The 26,033-nt window shown below is 40.5% G+C and overlaps 1 protein-coding gene across 2 annotated transcripts in view; it reads left to right on the top strand.

The window, feature by feature from the left end:
• The window catches only part of LOC121581850 (COBW domain-containing protein 1), a 94,356-nt gene extending 68,323 nt beyond the window's left edge, over nt 1-26,033 (top strand). For both annotated transcript variants that reach the window (XM_041897226.2, XM_041897225.2), the window contains exons 12-16: nt 22,958-23,009; nt 24,284-24,352; nt 24,589-24,654; nt 24,906-25,032; nt 25,137-26,033. In XM_041897226.2, coding sequence (XP_041753160.1) covers nt 22,958-23,009; nt 24,284-24,352; nt 24,589-24,654; nt 24,906-25,032; nt 25,137-25,210 — 388 coding nt within the window. In that variant the 3' untranslated portion in view covers nt 25,211-26,033. The remainder of the gene's footprint in view (nt 1-22,957; nt 23,010-24,283; nt 24,353-24,588; nt 24,655-24,905; nt 25,033-25,136) is intronic.

Here is a 26,033-nt window from a genome sequence, read left to right on the forward strand (position 1 = left end):
TAAACCACTCTAAGCCACTCTCAACTCCATTCTAAACCACACTCAACTCCATTCTAAACCACTCTCAACTTCATTCTGAACCACACTCAACTCCATTCTAAACCACTCTCAACTCCATTCTAAACCACTCTCAACTCCATTCTAAACCACTCTCAATCACATTCTAAACCACTCTCAAGCACATTCTAAACCACTCTCAACCACATTCTAAGCCTCTCTCAACTCCATGCTAAGCCACTCTCAACTCCATTCTCAACTCCATTCTCAACCACTCTCAACCCCATTCTAAACCACTCTCAACCCCATTCTAAGCCACTCTCAACTCCATTCTAAACCACACTCAACTCCATTTCTAAACCACTCTCAACTCCATTTTCAACTCCATTATAAACCACTTTCAACCCCATTCTAAACCACTCTCAACTCCATTCTAAACCACTCTCAACTCCATTCTAAACCACTCTCAACCACATTCTAAACCACACTCAACTCCATTCTAAACCACTATATCACATTCTAAACCACTCAACCACATTCTAAACCACTCTCAACTTATTTCTATACCACTCTCATCTCCATTCTAAATCATTCTCAACCACATTCTAAACCACTCTCAACTCCATTCTAAACCACTCTCAACCCCATTCTAAACCACTCTCAACTCCATTCTAAACCACTCTCAACTCCATTCTAAACCACTCTCAACTCCATTCTAAACCACTCTCAACTCCATTCTAAACCACTCTCAACTCCATTCTCAACTCCATTCTAAAACACTCTTATCCACATTCTATACCACTCTCAACCACATTCTAAACCCCTCTCAACCACATTCTAAACCCCTCTCAACTCCATTTCTAAACCACTCTCAACCACATTCTAAACCACTCTCAACCTACATTTCTAAACCACTCTCAACCACATTCTAACCACTCTCAACTACATTCTAAACCACTCTCAACTCCATTTCTAAACCGCTCTCAACTACATTCTCAACTCCATTCTCAACCACATTTCTAAACCACTCTCAACTCACATTCTATACCACTCTCAACCACAATCTAAACCACTCTCATCCACATTCTAAACACTCTCAACTCCATTCAATATTCTAAACCACTCTCAACTCCATTTTCAACTCCATTATAAACCACTTTCAACCACATTTCTAAACCACACTCAACTCCATTCTAAACCACTCTATCACATTCTAAACCACTCAACCACATTTCTAAACCACTCTCAACTTAATTCTATACCACTCTCAACTCCATTCTAAACCACTCTCAACCCCATTCTAAACCACTCTCAACTCCATTCTAAACCACTCTCAACTCCATTCTAAACCACTCTCAACTCCATTCTAAACCACTCTCAACTCCATTCTAAACCACTCTCAACTCCATTTCTAAACCACTCTCAACTCCATTCTAAACCACTCTCAACTCCATTCTCAACTCCATTCTAAAACACTCTTATCCACATTCTATACCACTCTCAACCACATTTCTAAACCCCTCTCAACCACATTCTAAACCCCTCTCAACTCCATTTTAAACCCTTCTCAACCACATTCTAAACCATCTCTCAACCACATTCTAAACCACTCTAAGCCACTCTCAACTCCATTCTAAACCACACTCAACTCCATTCTAAACCACTCTCAACTTCATTCTGAACCACACTCAACTCCATTCTAAACCACTCTCAACTCCATTCTAAACCACTCTCAACTCCATTCTAAACCACTCTCAACTCCATTCTAAACCACTCTCAACTCCATTCTAAACCACTCTCAACTCCATTCTCAACTCCATTCTAAACCACTCTCAACCACAATCTAAACCACTCTCATCCACATTCTAAAACACTCTCAACTCCATTCACAATTCCATTCTAAACCACTCTCAACTCCATTTTCAACTCCATTATAAACCACTTTCAACCCCATTCTAAACCACTCTCAACTCCATTCTAAACCACTCTCAACTCCATTCTAAACCACTCTCAACCACATTCTAAACCACACTCAACTCCATTCTAAACCACTATATCACATTCTAAACCACTCAACCACATTCTAAACCACTCTCAACTTAATTCTATACCACTCTCATCTCCATTCTAAATCATTCTCAACCACATTCTAAACCACTCTCAACTCCATTCTAAACCACTCTCAACCCCATTCTAAACCACTCTCAACTCCATTCTAAACCACTCTCAACCACATTCTAAACCACTCTCAACTACATTCTAAACCACTCTCAACTCCATTCTAAACCGCTCTCAACTACATTCTCAACTCCATTCTCAACCACATTCTAAACCACTCAACTCCATTCTATGCCATTCTCAACTCCATCTAAACCGCTCTCAACCACATTCTATACCACTCTCAACCACAATCTAAACCACTCTCATCCACATTCTAAAACACTCTCAACTCCATTCACAATTCCATTCTAAACCACTCTCAACTCCATTTTCAACTCCATTATAAACCACTTTCAACCACATTCTAAACCACACTCAACTCCATTCTAAACCACTATATCACATTCTAAACCACTCAACCACATTCTAAACCACTTTCATCTTAATTCTAAACCACTCTCAACTCCATTCTAAACCACTCTCAACCACATTCTAAACCACTCTCAACTACATTCTAAACCACTCTCAACTCCATTCTAAACCACTCTCAACTCCATTCTAAACCACTCTCAACCACATTCTAAACCACTCTCAACTACATTCTAAACCACTCTCAACTCCATTCTAAACCGCTCTCAACTACATTCTCAACTCCATTCTCAACCACATTCTAAACCACTCAACTCCATTCTATGCCATTCTCAACTCCATCTAAACCGCTCTCAACCACATTCTATACCACTCTCAACCACAATCTAAACCACTCTCATCCACATTCTAAAACACTCTCAACTCCATTCACAATTCCATTCTAAACCACTCTCAACTCCATTTTCAACTCCATTATAAACCACTTTCAACCACATTCTAAACCACACTCAACTCCATTCTAAACCACTATATCACATTCTAAACCACTCAACCACATTCTAAACCACTTTCATCTTAATTCTAAACCACTCTCAACTCCATTCTAAACCACTCTCAACCCCATTCTAAACCACTCTCAACTCCATTCTAAACCACTCTCAACTCCATTCTAAACCAGTCTCAACTCCATTTCTAAACCACTCTCAACTCCATTCTAAACCACTCTCAACTCCATTCTAAACCACTCTCAACTCCATTCTAAACACTTTATCACATTCTAAACCACTCAACCACATTCTAAACCCCTCTCAACCACATTCTAAACCCCTCTCAACTCCATATTAAACCCTTCTCAACCACATTCTAAACCATCTCTCAACCACATTTCTAAACCACTCTAAGCCACTCTCAACTCCATTCTAAACCACACTCAACTCCATTCTAAACCACTCTCAACTTCATTCTGAACCACACTCAACTCCATTCTAAACCACTCTCAACTCCATTCTGAACCACTCTCAACTCCATTCTAAACCACTCTCAACTCCATTCTAAACCACTCTCAATTCCATTCTAAACCACTCTCAACTCCATTCTCAACTCCATTCTAAACCACTCTCAACCACAATCTAATCCACTCTCATCCACATTCTAAAACACTCTCAACTCCATTCACAATTCCATTCTAAACCACTCTCAACTCCATTTTCAACTCCATTATAAACCACTTTCAACCCCATTCTAAACCACTCTCAACTCCATTCTAAACCACTCTCAACTCCATTCTAAACCACTCTCAACCACATTCTAAACCACACTCAACTCCATTCTAAACCACTATATCACATTCTAAACCACTCAACCACATTCTAAACCACTCTCAACTTAATTCTATACCACTCTCATCTCCATTCTAAATCATTCTCAACCACATTCTAAACCACTCTCAACTCCATTCTAAACCACTCTCAACCACATTCTAAACCACTCTCAACTCCATTCTAAACCACTCTCAATCCCATTCTAAACCACTCTCAACTCCATTCTAAACCACTCTCAACTCCATTCTAAACCACTCTCAACTCCATTCTAAAACACTCTTATCCACATTCTATACCACTCTCAACCACATTCTAAACCCCTCTCAACCACATTCTAAACCCCTCTCAACTCCATTTTAAACCCTTCTCAACCACATTCTAAACCATCTCTCAGCCACATTCTAAACCACTCTAAGCCACTCTCAACTCCATTCTAAACCACACTCAACTCCATTCTAAACCACTCTCAACTTCATTCTGAACCACACTCAACTCCATTCTAAACCACTCTCAACTCCATTCTAAACCACTCTCAACTCCATTCTAAACCACTCTCAATCACATTCTAAACCACTCTCAAGCACATTCTAAACCACTCTCAACCACATTCTAAGCCTCTCTCAACTCCATGCTAAGCCACTCTCAACTCCATTCTCAACTCCATTCTCAACCACTCTCAACCCCATTCTAAACCACTCTCAACCCCATTCTAAGCCACTCTCAACTCCATTCTAAACCACACTCAACTCCATTCTAAACCACTCTCAACTCCATTTTCAACTCCATTATAAACCACTTTCAACCCCATTCTAAACCACTCTCAACTCCATTCTAAACCACTCTCAACTCCATTCTAAACCACTCTCAACCACATTCTAAACCACACTCAACTCCATTCTAAACCACTATATCACATTCTAAACCACTCAACCACATTCTAAACCACTCTCAACTTATTTCTATACCACTCTCATCTCCATTCTAAATCATTCTCAACCACATTCTAAACCACTCTCAACTCCATTCTAAACCACTCTCAACCCCATTCTAAACCACTCTCAACTCCATTCTAAACCACTCTCAACTCCATTCTAAACCACTCTCAACTCCATTTCTAAACCACTCTCAACCCCATTCTAAACCACTCTCAACTCCATTCTAAACCACTCTCAACTCCATTCTCAACTCCATTCTAAAACACTCTTATCCACATTCTATACCACTCTCAACCACATTTCTAAACCCCTCTCAACCACATTCTAAACCCCTCTCAACTCCATTTTAAACCCTTCTCAACCACATTCTAAACCATCTCTCAACCACATTCTAAACCACTTCTAAACCACTCTCAACTCCATTCTAAACCACACTCAACTCCATTCTAAACCACTCTCAACTTCATTCTGAACCACTCTCAACTCCATTCTAAACCACTCTCAACTCCATTCTAAACCACTCTCAACTCCATTCTAAACCACTCTCAACTCCATTCTAAATCACTCTCAACCACATTTCTAAACCACTCTCAACTCCATTCTAAGCCACTCTCAACTCCATTCTCAACTCCATTCTAAACCACTCTCAATCCCATTCTAAACCACTCTCAACTCCATTCTATACCACTCTCAACTCCATTCTAAACCACTCTCAACTCCATTCTATACCACTCTCAACTCCATTCTAAACCACTCTCAACTCCATTCTAAACCACTCTCAACTCCATTTCTAAACCACTCTCAACTCCATTCTAAACCACTCTCAACTCCATTCTAAACCACTCTCAACCACATTTCTAAACCACTCTCAACTCCATTCTAAGCCACTCTCAACTCCATTCTCAACTCCATTCTAAACCACTCTCAACCCCATTCTAAACCACTCTCAACTCCATTCTAAACCACTCTCAACTCCATTCTAAACCACTCTCAACCACATTCTAAACAACTCAACCACATTCTAAACCACTCTCAACTTAATTCTATACCACTCTCAACTCCATTCTAAACCACTCTCAACTCCATTCTAAACCACTCTCAACCACATTCTAAACCACTCTCAACTCCATTTCTAAACCACTCTCAACTCCATTTCTAAACCACTCCAACTCCATTCTAAATCACTCTCAACCACATTCTAAACCCCTCTCAACTCCATTTCTCAACTCCATTCTAAACCACTCTCAACTCCATTCTAAACACTCTCAACTTCATTCTAAACCACTCTCAACTCCATTCTAAACCACTCTCAACTCCATTCTAAACCACTCTCAACTCCATTCTAAACCACTCTCAACTCCATTCTAAACCACTCTCAACTCCATTCTAAACCACTCTCAACTTCATTCTGAACTCCACTCTCAACTCCATTCTAAACCACTCTCAACCCCATTCTAAACCACTCTCAACCACATTCTAAACCACTCTCAACTCCACATTCTAAACCACTCTCAACTCCATTCACAATTCCATTCTAAACCACTCTCAACTCCATTTCTCAACTCCATTATAAACCACTTTCAACCCCATTCTAAAACACTCTCAACTCCATTCTAAACCACACTCAACTCCATTCTAAACCACTATATCACATTCTAAACCACTCTCAACCACATTCTAAACCACTCTCAACTCAATTCTATACCACTCTAATCTCCATTCTAAACCACTCTCAACCCCATTCTAAACCACTCTCAACTCCATTCTAAACCACTCTCAACCCCATTCTAAACCACTCTCAACTCCATTTCTAAACCACTCTCAACTCCATTCTAAACCACTCTCAACCCCATTCTAAACCACTCTCAACTCCATTCTAAACCACTCTCAACTCCATTCTAAACCACTCTCATCCATCATTCTATACCACTCTCAACCACATTCTAAACCCCTCTCAACCACATTCTAAACCCCTCTCAACTCCATTCTAAACCACTCTCAACCACATTTCTAAACCACTCTCAACTCCATTCTAAACCGCTCTCAACCACATTCTAAACCACTCTCAAATACATTCTAAACCACTCTCAACCACATTCTAATCCACTCTCAACTACATTCTCAACTCCATTCTCAACCACATTCTAAACCACTCAACTCCATTCTATGCCATTCTCAACTCCATCTAAACCGCTCTCAACCACATTCTATACCACTCTCAACCACAATCTAAACCACTCTCATCCACATTCTAAAACACTCTCAACTCCATTCACAATTCCATTCTAAACCACTGTCAACTCCATTTTCAACTCCATTATAAACCACTTTCAACCACAATCTAAACCACTCAACCACATTCTAAACCACTCTCAACTTAATTCTATACCACTCTCATCTCCATTCTAAATCACTCTCAACCACATTCTAAACCACTCTCAACTCCATTCTAAACCACTCTCAACTTCATTCTAAACCACTCTCAACTTCATTCTATACCACTCTCAACTCCATTCTAAACCATTCTCAACTCCATTCTAAACCACTCTCAACTCCATTCTAAACCACTCTCAATTCCATTCTAAACCACTCTCAACTCCATTCTCAACTCCATTTCTAAACCACTCTCAACCACAATCTAATCCACTCTCATCCACATTCTAAAACACTCTCAACTCCATTCACATCCATTCTAAACCACTCTCAACTCCATTTTCAACTCCATTATAAACCACTTTCAACCCCATTCTAAACCACTCTCAACTCCATTCTAAACCACTCTCAACTCCATTCTAAACCACTCTCAACCACATTTCTAAACCACACTCAACTCCATTCTAAACCACTATATCACATTCTAAACCACTCAACCACATTCTAAACCACTCTCAACTTAATTCTATACCACTCTCATCTCCATTCTAAATCATTCTCAACCACATTCTAAACCACTCTCAACTCCATTCTAAACCACTCTCAACTCCATTCTAAACCACTCTCAACTCCATTCTAAACCACTCTCAATCCCATTCTAAACCACTCTCAACTCCATTCTAAACCACTCTCAACTCCATTCTAAACCACTCTCAACTCCATTCTAAAACACTCTTATCCACATTCTATACCACTCTCAACCACATTTCTAAACCCCTCTCAACCACATTCTAAACCCCTCTCAACTCCATTTTAAACCCTTCTCAACCACATTCTAAACCATCTCTCAACCACATTCTAAACCACTCTAAGCCACTCTCAACTCCATTCTAAACCACACTCAACTCCATTTCTAAACCACTCTCAACTTCATTCTAAACCACACTCAACTCCATTCTAAACCACTCTCAACTCCATTCTAAACCACTCTCAACTCCATTCTAAACCACTCTCAATCACATTCTAAACCACTCTCAACCATTCTAAACCACTCTCAACCACATTCTAACCTCTCTCAACTCCATTCTAACCACTCTCAACTCCATTCTCAACTCCATTCTCAACCACTCTCAACCCCATTCTAAACCACTCTCAACCACATTCTAAACCACTCTCAACTCCATTCTAAACCACACTCAACTCCATTCTAAACCACTCTCAACTCCATTTCAACTCCATTATAAACCACTTCAACCCCATTCTAAACCACTCTCAACTCCATTCTAAACCACTCTCAACTCCATTCTAAACCACTCTCAACCACATTCTAAACCACACTCAACTCCATTCTAAACCACTATATCACATTCTAAACCACTCAACCACATTCTAAACCACTCTCAACATTCTATACCACTCTCATCTCCATTCTAAATCATTCTCAACCACATTCTAAACCACTCTCAACTCCATTTCTAAACCACTCTCAACCCCATTCTAAACCACTCTCAACTCCATTCTAAACCACTCTCAACTCCATTTCTAAACCACTCTCAACTCCATTCTAAACCACTCTCAACCATTCTAAACCACTCTCAACTCCATTCTAAACCACTCTCAACTCCATTCTCAACTCCATTCTAAAACACTCTTATCCACATTCTATACCACTCTCAACCACATTCTAAACCCCTCTCAACCACATTCTAAACCCCTCTCAACTCCATTTTAAACCCTTCTCAACCACATTCTAAACCATCTCTCAACCACATTCTAAACCACTTTAAGCCACTCTCAACTCCATTCTAAACCACACTCAACTCCATTCTAAACCACTCTCAACTCCATTTCTGAAACCACTCTCAACTCCATTCTAAACCACTCTCAACTCCATTTCTAAACCACTCTCAACTCCATTTCTAAACCACTCTCAACTCCATTCTAAACCACTCTCAACCACATTCTAAACCACTCTCAACTCCATTCTAAACCACTCTCAACTCCATTCTCAACTCCATTCTAAACCACTCTCAATCCCATTCTAAACCACTCTCAACTCCATTCTATACCACTCTCAACTCCATTCTATACCACTCTCAACTCCATTCTATCCACTCTCAACTCCATTCTAAACCACTCTCAACTCCATTCTAAACCACTCTCAACTCCATTTCTAAACCACTCTCAACTCCACTCTCAACTCCATTCTAAACCACTCTCAACTCCATTCTAAACCACTCTCAACTCCATTCTAAACCACTCTCAACCACATTCTAAACCACACTCAACTCCATTCTAAACCACTATATCACATTCTAAACCACTCAACCACATTCTAAACCACTCTCAACTCAATTCTATACCACTCTCAACCCCATTCTAAATCAGTCTCAACCACATTCTAAACCACTCTCAACTCCATTCTAAACCACTCTCAACCACATTCTAAACCACTCTCAACTCCATTTCTAAACCACTCTCAATCCCATTCTAAACCACTCTCAACTCCATTCTAAACCACTCTCAACTCCATTCTAAACCACTCTCAACTCCATTCTAAAACACTCTTATCCACATTCTATACCACTCTCAACCACATTCTAAACCCCTCTCAACCACATTCTAAACCCCTCTCAACTCCATTTTAAACCCTTCTCAACCACATTCTAAACCATCTCTCAGCCACATTCTAAACCACTCTAAGCCACTCTCAACTCCATTCTAAACCACACTCAACTCCATTCTAAACCACTCTCAACTTCATTCTGAAACCACACTCAACTCCATTCTAAACCACTCTCAACTCCATTCTAAACCACTCTCAACTCCATTCTAAACCACTCTCAATCACATTCTAAACCACTCTCAAGCACATTCTAAACCACTCTCAACCACATTCTAAGCCTCTCTCAACTCCATGCTAAGCCACTCTCAACTCCATTCTCAACTCCATTCTCAACCACTCTCAACCCCATTCTAAACCACTCTCAACCCCATTCTAAGCCACTCTCAACTCCATTCTAACCCTTTCTACCCTTCTAAAACCTCTCAACTCCATTCTAAACCAAACCTAAACCACACTCAACTCCATTCTAAACCACTATATCACATTCTAAACCACTCAACCACATTCTAAACCACTCTCAACTTAATTCTATACCACTCTCATCTCCATTCTAAATCATTCTCAACCACATTCTAAACCACTCTCAACTCCATTCTAAACCACTCTCAACCCCATTCTAAACCACTCTCAACTCCATTCTAAACCACTCTCAACTCCATTCTAAACCACTCTCAACTCCATTCTAAACCACTCTCAACCCCATTCTAAACCACTCTCAACTCCATTCTAAACCACTCTCAACTCCATTCTCAACTCCATTCTAAAACACTCTTATCCACATTCTATACCACTCTCAACCACATTCTAAACCCCTCTCAACCACATTCTAAACCCCTCTCAACTCCATTTTAAACCCTTCTCAACCACATTCTAAACCATCTCTCAACCACATTCTAAACCACTTTAAACCACTCTCAACTCCATTCTAAACCACTCTCAACTCCATTCTAAACCACTCTCAACTTCATTCTGAACCACACTCAACTCCATTCTAAACCACTCTCAACTCCATTCTAAACCACTCTCAACTCCATTCTAAACCACTCTCAACTCCATTCTAAATCACTCTCAACCACATTCTAAACCACTCTCAACTCCATTCTAAGCCACTCTCAACTCCATTCTCAACTCCATTCTAAACCACTCTCAATCCCATTCTAAACCACTCTCAACTCCATTCTATACCACTCTCAACTCCATTCTAAACCACTCTCAACTCCATTCTATACCACTCTCAACTTCATTCTATACCACTCTCAACTCCATTCTAAACCACTCTCAACTCCATTCTAAACCACTCTCAACTCCATTCTAAACCACTTCAACTCCATTCTAAAACACTCTTATCCACATTCTATACCACTCTCAACAACATTCTAAACCCCTCTCAACCACATTCTAAACCCCTCTCAACTCCATTTTAAACCCTTCTCAACCACATTCTAAACCACTCTCAACCACATTCTAAACCACTCTAAACCACTCTCAACTCCATTCTAAACCACTCTCAACTCCATTCTAAACCACTCTCAACTTCATTCTAAACCACTCTCAACTCCATTCTAAACCACTCTCAACTCCATTCTAAACCACTCTCAACTCCATTCTAAACCACTCTCAACCACATTCTAAACCACTCTCAACTCCATTCTAAACCACTCTCAACTCCATTCTCTCAACTCCATTCTAAACCACTCTCAACCCCATTCTAAACCACTCTCAACTCCATTCTAAACCACTCTCAACTCCATTCTATACCACTCTCAACTCCATTCTATACCACTCTCAACTCCATTCTATACCACTCTCAACTTCATTCTAAACCACTCTCAACCACATTCTAAACAACTCTAAACCACTCTCAACTCCATTCTAAACCACACTCAACTCCATTCTAAACCACTCTCAACTCCATTCTAAACCACACTCAACTCCATTCTAAACCACTCTCAACTCCATTCTAAACCACTCTCAACTCCATTCTAAACCACTCTCAACCACATTCTAAACCACTCTCAACTCCATTCTAAACCACTCTCAACTCCATTCTCAACTCCATTCTAAACCACTCTCAATCCCATTCTAAACCACTCTCAACTTCATTCTATACCACTCTCAACTCCATTCTAAACCACTCTCAACTCCATTCTAAACCACTCTCAACTTCATTCTAAACCACTCTCAACTCCATTCTGAACCACACTCAACTCCATTCTAAACCACTCTCAACTCCATTCTAAACCACACTCAACTCCATTCTAAACCACTCTCAACTCCATTCTAACCACTCTCAACTCCATTCTAAACCACTCTCAACTCCATTCTAAACCACTCTCAACTCCATTCTAAATCACTCTCAACCACATTCTAAACCACTCTCAACTCCATTCTAAGCCACTCTCAACTCCATTCTCAACTCCATTCTAAACCACTCTCAACCCCATTCTAAACCACTCTCAACTCCATTCTAAACCACTCTCAACTCCATTCTAAACCACTCTCAACTTCATTCTATACCACTCTCAACTCCATTCTAAACCACTCTCAACTCCATTTTAAACCATTCTCAACTCCATTCTAAACCACTCTCAACCACATTCTAAACCTCACTCCATCTAAACCACTCTCAACTCCATTCTAAACCACTCTCAACTCCATTCTAAACCACTCTCAACTCCATTCTAAACCACTCTCAACTCCATTCTAAACCACTCTCAACTCCATTCTAAACCACTCTCAACCACATTCTAAACCACTCTCAACCACATTCTAAACCACTCTAAACCACTCTCAACTCCATTCTAAACCACTCTCAACTCCATTCTAAACCACTCTCAACTCCATTCTAAACCACTCTCAACTCCATTCTAAACCACTCTCAACTCCATTCTAAACCACTCTCAACTCCATTCTAAATCACTCTCAACCACATTCTAAACCACTCTCAACTCCATTCTAAACCACTCTCAACTCCATTCTAAATAACCTCAACTCCATTCTAAACCACTCTCAACCCCATTCTAAACCACTCTCAACTCCATTCTAAAACCACTCTCAACTCCATTCTATACCACTCTCAACTCCATTCTAAACCCACTCTCAACCCCATTCTAAACCACTCTCAACTCCATTTTAAACCCTTCTCAACCCCATTCTAAACCATCTCTCAACCACATTCTAAACCACTCTAAACCACTCTCAACTCCATTCTAAACCACACTCAACTCCATTCTAAACCACTCTCAACTTCATTCTGAACCACACTCAACTCCATTCTAAACCACTCTCAACTCCATTCTAAACCACTCTCAACTCCATTCTAAATCACTCTCAACCACATTCTAAACCACTCTCAACTCCATTCTAAGCCACTCTCAACTCCATTCTCAACTCCATTCTAAACCACTCTCAATCCCATTCTAAACCACTCTCAACTCCATTCTATACCACTCTCAACTCCATTCTAAACCACTCTCAACTTCATTCTATACCACTCTCAACTTCATTCTATACCACTCTCAACTTCATTCTGAACCACACTCAACTCCATTCTAAACCACTCTCAACTCCATTCTAAACCACTCTCAACTCCATTCTAAATCACTCTCAACCACATTCTAAACCACTCTCAACTCCATTCTAAGCCACTCTCAACTCCATTCTCAACTCCATTCTAAACCACTCTCAACCCCATTCTAAACCACTCTCAACTCCATTCTAAACCATTCTCAACTCCATTCTAAACCACTCTCAACCACATTCTAAACCACTCTCAACTCTTTTCTAAACCACTCTCAACTCCATCTAAACCACTCAACTCCATTCTAAATCACTCTCAACCACATTCTAAACACCTCTCAACTCCGTTCTCAACTCCATTCTAAACCACTCTCAACTCCATTCTAAACCACTCTCAACTTCATTCTGAACCACACTCAACTCCATTCTAAACCACTCTCAACTCCATTCTAAACCACTCTCAACCACATTCTAAACCACTCTCAACTACATTCTAAACCACTCTCAACTCCATTCTAAACCGCTCTCAACTACATTCTCAACTACATTCTCAACTCCATTCTCAACCACATTCTAAACCGCTCTCAACCACATTCTATACCACTCTCAACCACAATCTAAACCACTCTCATCCACATTCTAAAACACTCTCAACTCCATTCACAATTCCATTCTAAACCACTCTCAACTCCATTTTCAACTCCATTATAAACCACTTTCAACCCCATTCTAAACCACTCTCAACCACATTCTAAACCACACTCAACTCCATTCTAAACCACTATATCACATTCTAAACCACTCAACCACATTCTAAACCACTCTCAACTTAATTCTATACCACTCTAATCTCCATTCCAAATCATTCTCAACCCCATTCTAAACCACTCTCAACTCCATTCTAAACCACTCTCAACCCCATTCTAAACCACTCTCAACTCCATTCTAAACCACTCTCAACTCCATTCTAAACCACTCTCAACCCCACTCTAAACCACTCTCAACTCCATTCTAAACCACTCTCAACTCCATTCTAAACCACTCTTATCCACATTCTATACCACTCTCAACCACATTCTAAACCCCTCTCAACCACATTCTAAACCCCTCTCAACTCCATTCTAAACCGCTCTCAACCACATTCTAAACCACTCTTAAATACATTCTAAACCACTCTCAACCACATTCTAATCCACTCTCAACTACATTCTAAACCACTCTCAACTCCATTCTAAACCGCTCTCAACTACATTCTCAACTCCATTCTCAACCACATTCTAAACCACTCAACTCCATTCTATGCCATTCTCAACTCCATCTAAACCGCTCTCAACCACATTCTATACCACTCTCAACCACAATCTAAACCACTCTCATCAAAATTCTAAAACACTCTCAACTCCATTCACAATTCCATTCTAAACCACTCTCAACTCCATTTTCAACTCCATTATAAACCACTTTCAACCACATTCTAAACCACACTCAACTCCATTCTAAACCACTATATCACATTCTAAACCACTCAACCACATTCTAAATCACTCTCATCTTAATTCTATACCACTCTCATCTCCATTCTAAATCATTCTCAACCACATTCTAAACCACACTCAACTCCATTCTAAACCACTCTCAACTTCATTCTGAACCACACTCAACTCCATTCTAAACCACTCTCAACTCCATTCTGAACCACTCTCAACTCCATTCTAAACCACTCTCAACTCCATTCTAAACCACTCTCAATTCCATTCTAAACCACTCTCAACTCCATTCTCAACTCCATTCTAAACCACTCTCAACCACAATCTAATCCACTCTCATCCACATTCTAAAACACTCTCAACTCCATTCACAATTCCATTCTAAACCACTCTCAACTCCATTTTCAACTCCATTATAAACCACTTTCAACCCCATTCTAAACCACTCTCAACTCCATTCTAAACCACTCTCAACTCCATTCTAAACCACTCTCAACCACATTCTAAACCACACTCAACTCCATTCTAAACCACTATATCACATTCTAAACCACTCAACCACATTCTAAACCACTCTCAACTTAATTCTATACCACTCTCATCTCCATTCTAAATCATTCTCAACCACATTCTAAACCACTCTCAACTCCATTCTAAACCACTCTCAACCACATTCTAAACCACTCTCAACTCCATTCTAAACCACTCTCAATCCCATTCTAAACCACTCTAAACTCCATTCTAAACCACTCTCAACTCCATTCTAAACCACTCTCAACTCCATTCTAAAACACTCTTATCCACATTCTATACCACTCTCAACCACATTCTAAACCCCTCTCAACCACATTCTAAACCCCTCTCAACTCCATTTTAAACCCTTCTCAACCACATTCTAAACCATCTCTCAGCCACATTCTAAACCACTCTAAGCCACTCTCAACTCCATTCTAAACCACACTCAACTCCATTCTAAACCACTCTCAACTTCATTCTGAACCACACTCAACTCCATTCTAAACCACTCTCAACTCCATTCTAAACCACTCTCAACTCCATTCTAAACCACTCTCAATCACATTCTAAACCACTCTCAACCACATTCTAAGCCTCTCTCAACTCCATGCTAAGCCACTCTCAACTCCATTCTCAACTCCATTCTCAACCACTCTCAACCCCATTCTAAACCACTCTCAACCCCATTCTAAGCCACTCTCAACTCCATTCTAAACCACACTCAACTCCATTCTAAACCACTCTCAACTCCATTTTCAACTCCATTATAAACCACTTTCAACCCCATTCTAAACCACTCTCAACTCCATTCTAAACCACTCTCAACTCCATTCTAAACCACTCTCAACCACATTCTAAACCACACTCAACTCCATTCTAAACCACTATATCACATTCTAAACCACTCAACCACATTCTAAACCACTCTCAACTTAATTCTATACCACTCTCATCTCCATTCTAAATCATTCTCAACCACATTCTAAACCACTCTCAACTCCATTCTAAACCACTCTCAACCCCATTCTAAACCACTCTCAACTCCATTCTAAATCACTCTCAACTCCATTCTAAACCACTCTCAACTCCATTCTAAACCACTCTCAACCCCATTCTAAACCACTCTCAACTCCATTCTAAACCACTCTCAACTCCATTCTCAACTCCATTCTAAAACACTCTTATCCACATTCTATACCACTCTCAACCACATTCTAAACCCCTCTCAACCACATTCTAAACCCCTCTCAACTCCATTTTAAACCCTTCTCAACCACATTCTAAACCATCTCTCAACCACATTCTAAACCACTTTAAACCACTCTCAACTCCATTCTAAACCACACTCAACTCCATTCTAAACCACTCTCAACTTCATTCTGAACCACACTCAACTCCATTCTAAACCACTCTCAACTCCATTCTAAACCACTCTCAACTCCATTCTAAACCACTCTCAACTCCATTCTAAATCACTCTCAACCACATTCTAAACCACTCTCAACTCCATTCTAAGCCACTCTCAACTCCATTCTCAACTCCATTCTAAACCACTCTCAATCCCATTCTAAACCACTCTCAACTCCATTCTATACCACTCTCAACTCCATTCTAAACCACTCTCAACTTCATTCTATACCACTCTCAACTTAATTCTATACCACTCTCAACTCCATTCTAAACCATTCTCAACTCCATTCTAAACCACTCTCAACTCCATTCTCAACTCCATTCTAAAACACTCTTATCCACATTCTATACCACTCTCAACAACATTCTAAACCCCTCTCAACCACATTCTAAACCCCTCTCAACTCCATTTTAAACCCTTCTCAACCACATTCTAAACCATCTCTCAACCACATTCTAAACCACTCTAAACCACTCTCAACTCCATTCTAAACCACACTCAACTCCATTCTAAACCACTCTCAACTTCATTCTGAACCACACTCAACTCCATTCTAAACCACTCTCAACTCCATTCTAAACCACTCTCAACTCCATTCTAAATCACTCTCAACCACATTCTAAACCACTCTCAACTCCATTCTAAGCCACTCTCAACTCCATTCTCAACTCCATTCTAAACCACTCTCAACCCCATTCTAAACCACTCTCAACTCCATTCTAAACCACTCTCAACTCCATTCTATACCACTCTCAACTCCATTCTATACCACTCTCAACTTCATTCTATACCACTCTCAACTTCATTCTAAACCATTCTCAACTCCATTCTAAACCACTCTCAACCACATTCTAAACAACTCTAAACCACTCTCAACTCCATTCTAAACCACACTCAACTCCATTCTAAACCACTCTCAACTTCATTCTGAACCACACTCAACTCCATTCTAAACCACTCTCAACTCCATTCTAAACCACTCTCAACTCCATTCTAAATCACTCTCAACCACATTCTAAACCACTCTCAACTCCATTCTAAGCCACTCTCAACTCCATTCTCAACTCCATTCTAAACCACTCTCAACCCCATTCTAAACCACTCTCAACTCCATTCTAAACCACTCTCAACTCCATTCTATACCACTCTCAACTCCATTCTATACCACTCTCAACTTCATTCTATACCACTCTCAACTTCATTCTAAACCATTCTCAACTCCATTCTAAACCACTCTCAACCACATTCTAAACCACTCTAAACCACTCTCAACTCCATTCTAAACCACACTCAACTCCATTCTAAACCACTCTCAACTTCATTCTAAACCACTCTCAACCACATTCTAAACCACACTCAACTCCATTCTAAACCACTATATCACATTCTAAACAACTCAACCACATTCTAAACCACTCTCAACTTAATTCTATACCACTCTCAACTCCATTCTAAACCATTCTCAACTCCATTCTAAACCACTCTCAACCACATTCTAAACCACTCTCAACTCTTTTCTAAACCACTCTCAACTCCATCTAAACCACTCAACTCCATTCTAAATCACTCTCAACCACATTCTAAACACCTCTCAACTCCGTTCTCAACTCCATTCTAAACCACTCTCAACTCCATTCTAAACCACTCTCAACTTCATTCTGAACCACACTCAACTCCATTCTAAACCACTCTCAACTCCATTCTAAACCACTCTCAACCACATTCTAAACCACTCTCAACTACATTCTAAACCACTCTCAACTCCATTCTAAACCACTCTCAACTACATTCTCAACTACATTCTCAACTCCATTCTCAACCACATTCTAAACCCGCTCTCAACCACATTCTATACCACTCTCAACCACAATCTAAACCACTCTCATCCACATTCTAAAACACTCTCAACTCCATTCACAATTCCATTCTAAACCACTCTCAACTCCATTTTCAACTCCATTATAAACCACTTTCAACCCCATTCTAAAACACTCTCAACCACATTCTAAACCACACTCAACTCCATTCTAAACCACTATATCACATTCTAAACCACTCAACCACATTCTAAACCACTCTCAACTTAATTCTATACCACTCTAATCTCCATTCCAAATCATTCTCAACCCCATTCTAAACCACTCTCAACTCCATTCTAAACCACTCTCAACCCCATTCTAAACCACTCTCAACTCCATTCTAAACCACTCTCAACTCCATTCTAAACCACTCTCAACCCCACTCTAAACCACTCTCAACTCCATTCTAAACCACTCTCAACTCCATTCTAAACCACTCTCAACTCCATTCTCAACTCCATTCTAAAACACTCTTATCCACATTCTATACCACTCTCAACCACATTCTAAACCCCTCTCAACCACATTCTAAACCCCTCTCAACTCCATTCTAAACCGCTCTCAACCACATTCTAAACCACTCTTAAATACATTCTAAACCACTCTCAACCACATTCTAATCCACTCTCAACTACATTCTAAACCACTCTCAACTCCATTCTAAACCGCTCTCAACTACATTCTCAACTCCATTCTCAACCACATTCTAAACCACTCAACTCCATTCTATGCCATTCTCAACTCCATCTAAACCGCTCTCAACCACATTCTATACCACTCTCAACCACAATCTAAACCACTCTCATCCACATTCTAAAACACTCTCAACTCCATTCACAATTCCATTCTAAACCACTCTCAACTCCATTTTCAACTCCATTATAAACCACTTTCAACCACATTCTAAACCACACTCAACTCCATTCTAAACCACTATATCACATTCTAAACCACTCAACCACATTCTAAATCACTCTCATCTTAATTCTATACCACTCTCATCTCCATTCTAAATCATTCTCAACCACATTCTAAAACACTCTGAACTCCATTCTAAACCACTCTCAACCCCATTCTAAACCACTCTCAACTCCATTCTAAACCACTCTCAACTCCATTCTAAACCACTCTCAACTCCATTCTAAACCACTCTCAACTCCATTCTCAACTCCATTCTAAAACACTCTTATCCACATTCTATACCACTCTCAACCACATTCTAAACCCCTCTCAACCACATTCTAAATCCCTCTCAACTCCATGTTAAACCCTTCTCAACCACATTCTAAACCATCTCTCAACCACATTCTAAACCACTCTAAGCCACTCTCAACTCCATTCTAAACCACACTCAACTCCATTCTAAACCACTCTCAACTTCATTCTGAACCACACTCAACTCCATTCTAAACCACTCTCAACTCCATTCTGAACCACTCTCAACTCCATTCTAAACCACTCTCAACTCCATTCTAAACCACTCTCAATTCTATTCTAAACCACTCTCAACTCCATTCTCAACTCCATTCTAAACCACTCTCAACCACATTCTAATCCAGTCGTAACCACATTCTAAACCACTCTCAACCACATTCTCAACTCCATTCTAAACCACTCTAAACTCTGTTCTCCACTCCATTCTATACCGCTCTCAACCACATTCTAAACCACTCTCAACCACAATCTAAACCACTCTCATCCACATTCTAAAACACTCTCAACTCCATTCACAATTCCATTCTAAACCACTCTCAACTCCATTCTAAACCACTCTCAACCACATTCTAAACCACACTCAACTCCATTCTAAACCACTATATCACATTCTAAACCACTCAACCACATTCTAAACCACTCTCAACCACATTCTAAACCACTCTCAACTCCATTCTAAACCACTCTCAACCCCATTCTAAACCACTCTCAACTCCATTCTAAACCACTCTCAACTCCATTCTCAACTCCATTCTAAAACACTCTTATCCACATTCTATACCACTCTCAACCACATTCTAAACCCCTCTCAACCACATTCTAAACCCCTCTCAACTCCATTTTAAACCCTTCTCAACCACATTCTAAACCATCTCTCAACCACATTCTAAACCACTCTCAACTCCATTCTAAGCCACTCTCAACTCCATTCTCAACTCCATTCTAAACCACTCTCAACCCCATTCTAAACCACTCTCAACCCCATTCTAAACCACTCTCAACCCCATTCTAAGCCACTCTCAACTCCATTCTAAACCACACTCAACTCCATTCTAAACCACTCTCAACTCCATTTTCAACTCCATTATAAACCACTTTCAACCCCATTCTAAACCACTCTCAACTCCATTCTAAACCACTCTCAACTCCATTCTAAACCACTCTCAACCACATTCTAAACCACACTCAACTCCATTCTAAACCACTATATCACATTCTAAACCTCCCACATTCAAACCACTCTCACATCTCCTTCTAAACCACTCTCAACTCCATTCTAAACCACTCTCAACCCCATTCTAAACCACTCTCAACTCCATTCTAAACCACTCTCAACTCCATTCTAAACCACTCTCAACCACATTCTAAACCACTCTCAACTCCATTCTAAACCACTCTCAACCCCATTCTAAACCACTCTCAACTCCATTCTAAACCACTCTCAACTCCATTCTAAACCACTCTCAACTCCATTCTAAAACACTCTTATCCACATTCTATACCACTCTCAACCACATTCTAAACCCCTCTCAACCACATTCTAAACCCCTCTCAACTCCATTTTAAACCCTTCTCAACCACATTCTAAACCATCTCTCAACCACATTCTAAACCACTCTAAGCCACTCTCAACTCCATTCTAAACCACACTCAACTCCATTCTAAACCACTCTCAACTTCATTCTGAACCACACTCAACTCCATTCTAAACCACTCTCAACTCCATTCTGAACCACTCTCAACTCCATTCTAAACCACTCTCAACTCCATTCTAAACCACTCTCAATCACATTCTAAACCACTCTCAAGCACATTCTAAACCACTCTCAAGCACATTCTAAGCCTCTCTCAACTCCATTCTAAACCACTCTCAACTCCATTCTAAACCACTCTCAACTCCATTCTCAACTCCATTCTAAAACACTCTTATCCACATTCTATACCACTCTCAACCACATTCTAAACCCCTCTCAACCACATTCTAAACCCCTCTCAACTCCATTTTAAACCCTTCTCAACCACATTCTAAACCATCTCTCAACCACATTCTAAACCACTCTAAGCCACTCTCAACCACATTCTAAGCCTCTCTCAACTCCATTCTAAGCCACTCTCAACTCCATTCTCAACTCCATTCTAAACCACTCTCAACCCCATTCTAAACCACTCTCAACCCCATTCTAAACCACTCTCAACCCCATTCTAAGCCACTCTCAACTCTATTCTAAACCACTCTCAACTCCATTCTGAACCACTCTCTACTCTGAAAAGGTTTCTGTGGTTACAGTAGTTATGAGCTGCTGCACTGCCCTTCTAAACATGGCAGTGCAGCAGCCTGTACAGAGGTGTTGTTGTTGACCATGTTTCCCTGTAATGAAGGGCCCAGGCTATAGAGGGGTTGGTGTATTGTAGTACCATAGGGGGTTCCTCATTGTTACCACAGTAAAACAGCAGTAAAAGCTCCAACACATGAATGGAGTCATTGGTGGTAAACCTCTCTTCACATGAATGCAGTCACTGGTGTTTTCTCTTCTCCCATCCAGCTGCAGAGGATTAGAGCTCGCTCTGTGTGTGTGTGTGTGTGTGTGTGTGTGTGTGTGTGTGTGTGTGTGTGTGTGTGTGTGTGTGTGTGTGATGGTCCCTGAGGAGAGTCATCTAAGTACACAGATAGGCCCTTTCCCCTGCCTTCCTCCCCCCTCTGGCCCCCCAGAGCACACGCTGGCTGTTTGAAGCGACCCCCCGCCGGTCCACATGTGTGGCACTAGCAGCAGAGAGGGCTAAAGCTGCTGGACATCGTTTGTCCTCCTTGAGGGGTCAAGGGGGGTAGGTGGAGGGACAACGTGACGGGGGTTCGGGGTCTACAGCCGATCTCCTCTCTCTTCAAATGCCCCAACACACACACACACACAAACCAATCATGTATACAACCTATTTTGTAAGTGTTGACACTACAACTTTTCATTGCTGTACTCCTTGACATCGGAAAATAACTTTCTTCATGTAGCCATATAAAACCACAGAATGGTTAACAAACTCTAGAAATACAATATTCATTTCACAGGTAGATGCTTCCAGATTGAAGAGTAAGCCATGTGTCTGCATGGTTAGTTGTCATGTAAACAAAGATATTACAGAAACACTTCAAACCTTTTGTTCTTTATCTCACAGCTTGGCAGAAAAGCTACAGCTTGTGAAAACCACAAGACCACATCTGGACAAGGTAAGGATGTAATGAGTGTCAACGCTGATTCCTGAAAGTAATGTTGTGCTTTGATTATGCTTGCTCTATCCGTATCTTGAACAATATATTTTTGGTCTAGTTTTTTTCATCGACTGCCCAGAGTCAGGCGTTTTATAGAAAAGGAATGAGCAGTCGTTGTGTAATCAACAACCACAGGGTTACGGTCAATTATATTTCAATTCAGGAGGTGAAAAGTAGAAAATAATGGGCGATTTTTCAATGTATTAATTACATTTGTGTTCACCCCCTGTATTGTAATGGGATCGGCCCCAGGCCCCAGGCCTGCTCTGTATGCAGTGGGCCAGAGAGACAGTCCTGGGGCAGAGCGTGGTCCCTAATGCCTTCAGGGGCTGACACACTAGTGAAAAGTCCCTACCCTGCTCTACAGTTTTTGTGCTGAGGCCCATTTTAAAGCTTTTGAAGTCGGCTTGTGACGCACCAAGTAAACCAGCATACATTTTTAGTCTGCGACCCAAAAGACATCCGTCCTGATTATCCTGCCTCACAATCCATCATTAGGGGAAACACTGGGGTAGTCTGCTCATAGGTATAATTAGACTGGCTTGGTTTGGCATTGTACTTCACTCTTCAGTCATGTTGTTTGCACCTCACGATGGGTTTAATGGCTGCATTGTCATCTGTTTTTGCCAGGTCTCCTTTCCCGCATGAAGCTAAACCGCCCTTGTACCCCCCTTCTTCCCCCGTAGGTCCAACCCCCCCTCCCCCAAGTTGCTCTTTTCATGCTAATGAGAGCGCTGTTTTTCTGTTGTTATACCAAATAAAAAAGGAAGTGTGTAACCTTAACACTCCCACACAATGCCCTAAATATCTGCTAAGTGCCCTTGTTATGCTGTAAGGAAGTATACAGGGAAGAGAGGGAGGGAGGGAGGGGTGGTGGGATAAAGAAGGGTGTCAGCTGGTTTACGGTGTTCGATAGAGTTGAGCTTTTTTATGCGTTCGTTGACAGTCATCAGCAGCACTTAAAATGTGCTGTGACAATACCATTGGGTTGAATGGTTAAGAATGCTGGTTCCATTTAACTATGATGCACTTTCCTTAAGCAGTTTCTATTGATATGAATTGTAGGATTTTTATTTTGTTTTGCAATATGCATACAAAGATTTTGTTTTCCGAAGAGAGTCTGTTTCAGAGCAATAATTTCAAGCACAAAAGCTAGTTTACGTTTAGTTGCTTTTACGCTTCAAAAAATGCAACAATTTTAACCCTGTGCTGTATGGGTTCTTCCTCTCCAGAGTATTCTGACGGTGACATTTGAGGTAGCTGGGAGTCTCTCAGAGGACTTTTTGAATGTCTTCATCCAGGTTAGCATACACATTAACACTGTTATTCAGCATGTTCATTACAATGGAAGTTTCTTTTCTGCCAACATGAGTTTGACGTGCCTCCTAAAATCACTGGTTCATCAGAAGATGGAAACACAACTCTCATTGTTTTTAAAGCTGGTCATTCTCATGAAGACTATAAGGTCCATAACAAAATAAACTTCATCTTTTCACATCAGAAACATTCTGTTTTACAAGAGCTTGCTTCTTTCCAGGATCTTCTGTGGGAGAAAGCATTCAAGAACAAAGCCGGACTTCCCATGAAGGTCATTCGCTTGAAGGTGAAACACATAGTTCAGCCTCTGTCGGTGGTTTTCAATAGGCATCCCTGTGGTAATACAGTGTACATTTATTTGCAGTACGCCTTCCATGTAAAGCATGCATTCATTGATGTAAATGGGAGATGTTATTGGACAAACATTTGATATGGCAGCAGATTTCAAGTTAGGATTCAGCCCTTTGTGTGTATTGATTTCTGGACACTTTAGTTATGTCTCAGTCTGAATGATAGTGTGTGTGTTGGCTATCCTAGGGGATCGTGTCCATCGCAGGTAAAGCCAACCAGGTGATGTTGCAGGGGGTCCATGAACTCTACGAGCTGGATGAGACCCCACAGGTGTGGGGGGAGGAGCCAAGGGTCAACCGCCTCGTCTTCATAGGTCAGCTGTGTGTGTGTGTGTGTGTGTGTGTTCATGCATTCTTCAATGCTTTACTCAATAAAGCATGACCAAGTCATCCTTTGTATCCCCCCTCACCTCTACAGGGCGACATCTGGACAGAGAGGTCCTACAGGAACAGTTCATCTCAACGGTACTGAAGGTGGGGGACAGGAACTAAACAAGAACCCCACCTCTCCTCACAGTGAACTATTCCAGTTTATTCCTGATACACTCCACACCATGAACTACCTACTGTACCTGCAGTAATCCTCATAACTGTGGAGTGTTCCACTTTAGTCCAAGGGGACCTCAAAACGTTATGGTATTTACTATTAACCATGATTACAGGCCAAACCTCCACAGCACAAGCATCTAATTGACTACAATACAGTCAGGTTATACACAGTGTGTAGTCTCTTAACTCTTGGGTGTAATTGGGTCACTTGCTGATGAGGCAAATGCTATGAGGAATTAGTGTGTGAGTGGACTTAATCCATCATCAACATCATTACCCAGTTATACACCCACCGCTCAATCAAGATAAAGAGACAACTTGAAAATAGAGAAGTAAGTAGTGCCCTTACTATCATTGACATTTTCTTTGTGAATTATTTTTAACTTTGGAAACTCCTAACACCCATAACCTATTAATTGAAAGCTTGAGTGTATTCATCAATAGTTTTGCTGTGTTTTAAAATCTGTAAATTGTTGGGGAAGTTAAGGTTTTGTACTGGCTAAGGCTTTTATCACATCTTATCTCAAAACTGGTGCACCACAAAATTAGGCTGGTCTGTAAATGTCCACATGCTTGACTACTAGATGGGGTGTTTCAATTATTGAAATAAAGAATCATTATTAAGTAATCTGATTGAATGTTTTGAGTTTACAATATTTAATGTTTATAATTCACTATTATTACAAGAAAAATTGACTGGCATTTTGTTGTAGTTAGCTTGTTCAATGATTGTGAACTATGAATTGATATAAACGTTGAAAATCGA

The sequence above is a fragment of the Coregonus clupeaformis genome, chromosome 18 (assembly GCF_020615455.1).
Source record: "Coregonus clupeaformis isolate EN_2021a chromosome 18, ASM2061545v1, whole genome shotgun sequence".
NCBI lineage: Eukaryota > Metazoa > Chordata > Actinopteri > Salmoniformes > Salmonidae > Coregonus > Coregonus clupeaformis.